This window comes from Cebus imitator, unplaced genomic scaffold (assembly GCF_001604975.1).
Source record: "Cebus imitator isolate Cc_AM_T3 unplaced genomic scaffold, Cebus_imitator-1.0 Scaffold729, whole genome shotgun sequence".
Classification (NCBI taxonomy): Eukaryota; Metazoa; Chordata; class Mammalia; order Primates; family Cebidae; genus Cebus; species Cebus imitator.
The window spans coordinates 769,016-777,317 of NW_016108044.1; the positions used below are offsets into that span (position 1 = coordinate 769,016).

The 8,302-nt window shown below is 53.5% G+C and overlaps 1 protein-coding gene across 2 annotated transcripts in view; it reads right to left on the reverse strand.

The window, feature by feature from the left end:
- Positions 1-1,438: 1,438 nt before the first annotated feature.
- Positions 1,439-8,302, reverse strand: part of TBC1D10B (TBC1 domain family member 10B) — a 13,037-nt gene continuing 6,173 nt past the window's right edge. For both annotated transcript variants that reach the window (XM_017519224.2, XM_017519225.2), the window contains 5 exons: positions 4,099-4,213; positions 3,914-3,979; positions 3,550-3,739; positions 3,044-3,198; positions 1,439-2,954 (listed from right to left, as the gene is read on the reverse strand). In XM_017519224.2, coding sequence (XP_017374713.1) covers positions 2,289-2,954; positions 3,044-3,198; positions 3,550-3,739; positions 3,914-3,979; positions 4,099-4,213 — 1,192 coding nt within the window. In that variant the 3' untranslated portion in view covers positions 1,439-2,288. The remainder of the gene's footprint in view (positions 2,955-3,043; positions 3,199-3,549; positions 3,740-3,913; positions 3,980-4,098; positions 4,214-8,302) is intronic.

The following is an 8,302-nucleotide window of genomic DNA, read 5'->3' on the forward strand; positions in this document are numbered from 1 at the left end:
GGCAGAGGTTGCAGTGAGCTGAGATCGCATCATTGCACTCCAGCCTGGGCGACAGAGTGAGAAATCATGCCTTCCCAATCCTATGGTCCAGTGGTCAGCCCTCCTAGCCAAAGTGCAGCCTTGCCCTCCCCGAGGGGAAGCCTGGCTCTCCTGATGGCCAGATGGCCGACCTGGGGCCCCTGGTTGGCTCTCGGGGCACTTTCTGAACACAGCACCCTTTAGGACACAGGGGAAGTCATGTGTCCCACGCCCATTCCCTGGGCGAGTTCCTGGTTTGAGGTAGGAGAGCCATCACTGGAGAAGTGGCATTGGCACCAGTACCCAGGCCAGAAGCCCCTTGTGCCCAGCTCTCAGGTGGGCCTGGAAAACGGCAACAGTGCCACTCTGCAGCACGAAGCCCCCCTGAGCAAAAGGGCCTAGCAACTGCTGCCCAGGTAACAGAATGTGGCCCAAGCAGAGGTGGGACTGGGGGAAGTGGGGGAGTCAGCCCCTGTGCTGGGACCTTTAGCTCTTGATGACACTCGAAGCCTGCATCCCCCTAAGCGAAGACCATGCCCAGGCAGCATCTGCTGGAGCCAGACCAGGACAGCATGGGAGTCCCCCCGACCATTCCCCAAGACAACTAGATGGACCACTTCTCTCTCCCTAGGCATTTCCTCCCATATTGGATCACGATGAAACTGCACAGAAAGTCCGTGCTGTTTCTTTCACGGTTACAGAACACAGGCCCCAGACCAGGAAGGTATCTTGCTAAAGAAGGGGACCTCAAACCCTAGCTACCAGGGCCGATGGTTCATCTTCCAGGGAAACCTCCTCTTCTACCTAGACCACCACACCGACCACACACTCCTGGGCCTCATCCTGTTGGAGAACTGCCAGGTGAAGCCACGCCTTCAGGCCACAGAACCCTATGCCTTTACCATCCTGACCCCTGAGGTCAAGGGCACAGCTGGGCGGGCCTACAAGCTGGCTGCAGAAACCCAGAAGGAGCTGGAGACTTGGCTGTAGGCACTGGCTGGCATGAGCTGGAGGCGGCTAGCTGGACTGCCACCCCTCAAGGCCGAATACCCAGAGCTGTGCCAGACAGCTGGCCAAGAGCCGAGCTCACCCCCAGAGGACCATGGCCCTCTAGCCACTGTGAGTACCCCCTCCAGCTTCCAGGAGTTGCATGAGCATTTTGGGAAGGAGATCCGGGTGCTGTAGGTGGTACATAGAGGGCTCCAGGCAGCCAGTGACAATGGAGACAGCAAATCCCAGGCAAAGTGCAGCAGAAGCTCAACCACTGTTTGATGAGTGACTGAGAGATGAACCCAAAGCCAAGAGGTACCTACTTGTCAAGAGAGCAGACTGCTGCAACAGAGACCCAGGTCCTGGCTCTGTCCCTCCCTCCCTTGTCCTTCCCCCATCCCCCCATCAAATAACAAGGCAGGAGACAGGCCCAGGTACAACAGCAGGTTCTTTTCTGATTCTTCAAAGCACTGCATGGGGTGGGGGCAGAGACAGAAGAGAATGTAAACATTGGGTTCCACCCCCTGGAGCTCAAGGGAAGACCCTTACCCAGATAGGGAGTAACTGGAGGGGTAGAAGGGAACAAAGTGAAAGGTAGGGTCCTGATGAGACAGAGCAGGAGGGCCCGAGAACACAGCAAGGTGGGTTTGGAGGGAGCACACAGCAGGGTGCAGGAAGGGAGATGGGGGACACTTCCTATTCCAGTGCATGTCCCCTTAAATAAATTGGGTACAGGAGCATTATGGAAGGAGAACCAAAGGACAGAAGATAAGCAAGACCCCCACTCCCCGACCCAGGGCCAACCCCATCCTCTGTACATAATTACAACACAGAGAGGTCCAGCAGGAGAGCCCTGGCCAGGAAGTGGAGAAGACAGGCAGGGCTGAAGACGGGGAAAAGGAAGCCAGCTCCACCTCATCATAAGGGGAGCCATGGAGTGTAAAAATCTGAAACTGCTGACTCCCATCACCAGGAGTCACCCCTGGGATGACAACAGGCCAATCAGGACAGCACCTAGGAGGGGACCTGGAGGGAAATGGGGCAGGAGTGACAGAGACCCCAGCTGAGTCTCATGGGAGGTGAGAAGCTCCAGACTCATTTGCAGCTGCCCATCTGTCCTGCTTGTGTAGGGATCAGCAGCTGGTGAGGAGACAGGGAACCAAGCTACTTTCCCCAGTGAGGGACAGCCTGCCGAGGGGCTAAGGGGTGGCGCCTCGGGCCAGGCCTGCTCTTGGCTGAGGGAAAGAGGGGGGCCATGCAGTCCAGCCCCAGGGCAGAGGTCAGAAGTAAGCGTCCTGCCGGGCCTCAGCTGCTGAGGGCCTGTCGTCGCCATCGTGGGGGCCTGGGGGCCCATCTGCCTTTCGACGCAGTGAAAGCTTCCGGCCCTGAGCCTTCTTCTCCTGCTTCTGCCGCTCCTTCTCCTGCCTCTCCCGTTCCTTCTCCTGCTTCTCTCGTTCCTTCTCCTGCTTCTCCCGCTCTTTCTCCTGCTTCTGCCGCTCCTTCTCTCGCTCCTTCTCCTGTTTCTGCCGTTCCTTCTCCCGCTCTTTCTCCTGTTTCTGCCGCTCCTTCTCCTGCTTCCGGGTCTCCTTGCTGGAAACCAAGGGGGTGCTGTTGCCAGTGGGTGAGGGAAGGGATGGATGCAGTCCCTCAGCAGTGACCACAGGCCCTGGGGCAGGCCCAGCGCTGGCCCTGCGGGTGAGGGGCGGCGGAGAGGGGGGCCCTCCAGCTGCCCGGGAGCCTCGGCTCTTGAGGCCAGGGAGGCTGAGGAGGCTGGAGGAGGGGCCCAGGGGTGGCTGTTGCCGCCGGCGCTCCTCATGGATGGCCCGGGAGCCATGCAGTCGCCGTGAGGGCCGATACTGCAGCTCCCCCCGTGTTTCTCGCCACTTCTTGAGCTGGGCTGCATTCTCCCGCTCAATCAGTGCTTCTGTCACTGGCAGATTGGTCACCTGGAGGGAGAGGAAGTGCATAACAGAATGGAGCTGAGGGTGGGAGTGGGCTGAGGCAGGCAGGGAGTGTGCTGAGACCGCAGGCCTACCTCATGCACCAGGAAGTCCTCCTGCATGCACTGCTGGGGCAGGTTGCGCAGCTGCTCCATGGTCTCATACATGCCTTGGCAGGAGCGCAGCTTCTCCACTGAGCCCAGCGTGTGGCGCAGCAGCACCAGGGCCACCCGGAAGATGATCTTAACACCTGCAGGGGTGGAGAATAGAGAGCATGGGGTGGTCAGACACAGCATCTCAGCCTGTCCTGATCAGGACAGACTCACAGCCTCCATCCCCATCTACTGCCAATCTCAGATGAGGAAACTGAGGCCCTAAGAAAGGAAATGAGCTGCCGTCAGTCTCAGGCTCCTGGTAGGAAGAGCAGGCTCTAGCTTGGTGGCAGAACCAAATCAGGAGTTTCTCCAGCCCCCAGCTGCTTATGATGAAACCTCCACTCAACAAGTACCCTTAGTCCTTGGACTACCGGAAACATGACAAGACCCCTGGTAGCCACCATAGAAACCCCAGCCACTCATGGCCTGGCGGGCCACAAAAGTACCTTCACAGAAAAACATGTCCCAGACGCGCAGCACTGATGCCCAGGGCAGGGTGCGGGCAAAGATGCACATGAACCACTCCGTCATATAGAGCACGGGGTCAATCCGCTGCCGCCGAAGGTGCCGATGTGCCAGCGGGGAGGCCCGGCGCAGGAGCGCAAAAAAGATCTCTCCATCCAGCTGAATGGCCTCCTGCAGGTGGGATGAGCCATGAGAAGAGGGCCAAGTCACCTGTGTCCGCCTCAGGAAAACTGGCCCTGTGGGCAGAGGCCCAGAAGGCCAGGATGGGGCAAGGCAGGCAGGGACCTCCCTGCAGCCTGGAGGAAATGCCACAGCCCCGGATGCACCCAGCCTCCAAACACTCACCAGCCCTGCACTGTAGTAGCCTGGGAGGTACTTGTCGCAGATCTGTACCAGGCACCAAAAGGCTTGCTGAGAAGAGCAAGAACAGGAGGAGAGGTGGGGCCTGAGAAGCAGGGAGCAGGGAGCTCCCATCACCATGGCAAGCCAAGATCCTCCCGCCCCTCCCAGCCCAGGACCACAATGCTGACCTCAGCAGGCATGTGCATGAGCAGGACTGCGGCCACGGGGGCCTGGGCCTGGCAGTAGCCCTCATCAGGCCGGTAGATGGTGTAGGCCTTCAGGATTCGGTACAGGTCCTGTTGCCTGTGGGGGTTGGGAAAGATGGTGAGGGCAGTCGCAGGGGCCAAGAGCTCTGTCCCCAAACCCAGTTCCAGATTCATCCCAGAGCTTTACCACCAGGCTCCTCCGTCCACCTGCCCAGGCTTGCTGAGTGAGCTTCAGCCAAAGGCTCAGCCCACAGCAGAGCACTCCAGGCCCGGGGGCTCCGCCTTTGGCTGCACACTCCACATGCTCCCTGCCATCCCAGCATGGCTGCACCCTCACCCTCCTTCCTTTGCCACATCCCAGAAACCTTCAAGGTCATTTTCTCCAGGAAGCTTTCCACAGCCACAGCATCAGCCCTCCTCTAGCACTGAATGTCTTTGTCACTCCAAAGCAGGAGCTCCCCAGGGCAGAGCCTGCCTTATTGGTTTCACTGAATTTCACAGTTCTTGGGGAAGGGGAAGGCTTGAAAGTCAGCTGTGCCTCAGCCCTTATCTCTTATCACTGCATCCAGAATAATAAAATCTGTACCCTAGACCTGCTCCTCTTCCTTGAGGGTATCCCACTGCCATGTCTAGGACCTCTATTCACTCAGCCCCACATCAGAAAAGAGCCCCTGCCTCCAAACCTAAGCAGTGCTGCACCCTGAATTCCATTCCTGCCTGCTCCCTCTCCACAGCCACTGGCAGCTCAGACCTCCATTTCTTGCCCAGAAAACAATGACCTCCCAGATCCACTCCCTGCCTCCAGTCTCACACATCCTCCTCCTGACCACTGCCCAGAATAGCTTTTCCCAAAACTCCAGGCATTCAAGTGTGATCTTTATCCGTATTTTATCTGCATATCACCCTACTATGATTTACTTGACATTTTTTCTCCACTTTGCAAAAGCATCCACGAAATGACAGGTTTGATATGGTTATTTTACCTAATGCATATTAAAATAAATATATAACTTCCACAAGCGCCCACACCCCATCGCCCACCTGCCTACTTCCATGCCCCTGCCTTCTCCCTGTTGCTGTAAGTGAAGAGTCAGTGATCCTGGCAAGTACTTCCTTTTCACTTGGGCCCAGGATCCCATCCGCTCTCACCCGTACAGGCCACCACTCCAACAACCCTCCCCTCGCTCCTGCACCATCAATTCCTCTCTCTACTATGCCATTCCCACAAGCAAACCCACATGCTGTTATTTCTTTGAGTTTCAAAAAAAAAGTCTCTTGGCCAGGCACAATGGCTCATGCCTGTAATCCTAGCACTTTGGGAGGCCGAGACGAGCAGATCACCCAAGGTCAGGAGTTTGAGACCAGCCTGGCCAACATGACGAAACCCCATCTTTACTAAAAATACAAAAATTAGCCAGGTGTGGTGGTGGGTGCTTGTGATCCCAGGTACCCGAGAGGCTGAGGCAGGAGAATAGCTTGAATCCAGGAGGCGCAGGTTGCAGTGAGCCAAGATCGTATCACTGCACTCCAGCCTGGGCGACAGAGTGAGACTGTGTATTAAAAAAAAAAAAAAAAAGTCTTGGGAGCCTAGAAGGTATGTGGTATGAAAAAAAAAAGTCTCTTTACCCGTCTTCCCTCCAAATACCACACTGTTTCTTTCCTTACCTACAGACTTACTGTCTTCAATTTCCTTCCTCCAATTCTCCAGTTGGGGTTTCACCCACTGTTCCACACAAAACTGTTTTTAACATGGTCACTAATCCAGAGGTCAATTTTCAGGCTGGACTTGATTGGACACTTCAGCAGCATTTCACACAGCTGACCCTTGAAACCCTGTTTCACTCTGCTCCCGATCACATGCTCCTGGTCCTCCTCCTCCTACCTCCAGCTTCTCATTACTAGCTTTTTCTCATCTTCCCATTCTCAAAATATTGGCACCGCAGGGCTCAATCCTTGAACATTTAGCATCAATTCCTTTTGTATCTACACTTGTTGCCTTGGTGACTTCATCCAGTCTCATGGGTAAGATTTAGTTAGTCCCTCTATAAGTTGACGACTCTTAATTTCCAATTTATCTCCAGTTTAAACTTCTCCCCTGAAAATCCAGGTTTGTGTATATTGTACACTGAACGTTCGTCTCCATCTAGAGGTTCAATAAGCATTTTAAACTTAACGTTCCCTGCCAGGCATGGTGGCTCATGCCTATAATCCTAGCACTTTCGGAGGCTAAGGTGGGCAGGTCACTTGAGGTCAGGAGTACGAGACCAGCTTGGCCAACATGGCAAAACACGATCTCTACTAAAAATACAAAAATTAGCTAGGTGTGGTGGCAGGCACCTGTAAGTCCAGCTACTCAGGAGGCTGATGCAGGAGAATTGCTTGAACCCAGGTAGCAGAAGTTGCAGTGAGCCGAGATGGTGCCACTGCATTTCACCCTGGGCAATGAGCAAAACTCCACCTCAAAAAATAATAAATAGGCCTAGCGCGGTGGCTCAAGCCTGTAATCCCAGCACTTTGGGAGGCCGAGGCGGGTGGATCACGAGGTCAAGAGATCAAGACCATCCTGGTCAACATGGTGAAACCCCGTCTCTACTAAAAATACAAAAAATTAGCTGGGCATGGTGGCGCGTGCCTGTAGTCCCAGCTGCTCAGGAGGCTGAGGCAGAAGAATTGCCTGAACCCAGGAGGCGGAGGTTGCGGTGAGCCGAGATCACGCCATTGCACTCCAGCCTGGGTAATAAGAGCGAAACTCCGTCTCAAAAAAAAAAAAAATAATAACAATAATAAATAATAGCCTCCCAGGCACAGTGGCTCATGTCTGTAATCCCAGCACTTGGGGAGGCCAAGACAGGTGGATCACAAGGGTCAGGAGTTCAAGACCAGCCTGGCCAAGATGGTGAAACCCCGTCTCTACTAAAAATACAAAAATTACCTGGGTGTGGTGGTGGGCGCCTGTAATCCCAGCTACTCGGGAGGCTGAGGCAGAGAACTGCTTGAACCCAGGAGGCAGAGACTGCAGTGAGCTGAGATCACGCCACTGCACTCCAGCCTGGGCAACAGAGTAAGACTCCATCTCAAAAAAAAATAATAATAATAATAAAGTTAACATTCCAAAACTGAGCTCGTGAGATGCCCCCCACAGCTACCTTTACCTCGTCTATATTAGTAAACAACAACTCCATTCTTCTTGTTTCTCAGGCCAAAAACCTCACTCCTCTCTCCCCTCTCATGCTGCATGTCTAATCCATTGGCAAATCCCTTTGACTCGACCTTCAAAATATATGCAGAATCTAACCACTTCTCCCCATACTCCCGCTGCTACCATGTTGGTCTCTCATCCCCTCCTTGATTACAGAAAGTCTCCTAAATGGTCCATTTCTGTCCTTGTCTTCCTATAGTCTATTCTCAGCATGGTAGCCAGAATGACCCTTTTAAAACCTAAGTAGGATCAAGTCATTTGTAACTCCATCCCCACTCACATTCTCTATTGCCCTCTTGCTTTAAACTCCTCTTTAGGGCTGGGCACAGTGATTCATACCTATAATCCCAGCACTTAAGGAGGCTGAGGCAGGCAGATCGCTTGAGCCCAGGAGTTCAAGACCAGCCTGGGCAACATGATGAAAACCTGTCTCTATCAAAAAAAAAAAAAAAAAAAGTAAAAATAAAAATAACCTCTTTAATGCTTACCATCATTTCACATACAACATACTTTCCTTTCCCTGATTTACTGTTTGTCTCCACTAAAATATAAACACCATGAGAGGAGTTTTTGTTCTTTTTGTTCACTGCAATTTTTGAGAGTAGACAGTGCCTGGCAGATAGCAGATGCTCAATAAGTATTTGCTAAAGGATGAATTATTATTTTTTTTAATTTTTTTTTTTTTTTAAAGACGGGGTTTCACCATATTGGTCAGGCTGGTCTTGAAATCCTGACCTCGGGTGATCCACCCGCCTCAGCCTCCCAAAGTGCTAGGATTACAGGCGTGAGCCACCATGGATGAATTATTGATTTAAAAAATGTCTGGCCAGATGTGGTGGCTCACGCCTGTAATCCCAGCACTTTGGGAGGCTGAGGCAGGTGGATTACCTGAGGTCAGGAGTTCGAGACCAGCCCAGCCAACATGGTGAAACACCGTCTCTACTAAAAATACAAAAATTAGCTGGGCATGGTGGTGTGTGCCTGGAA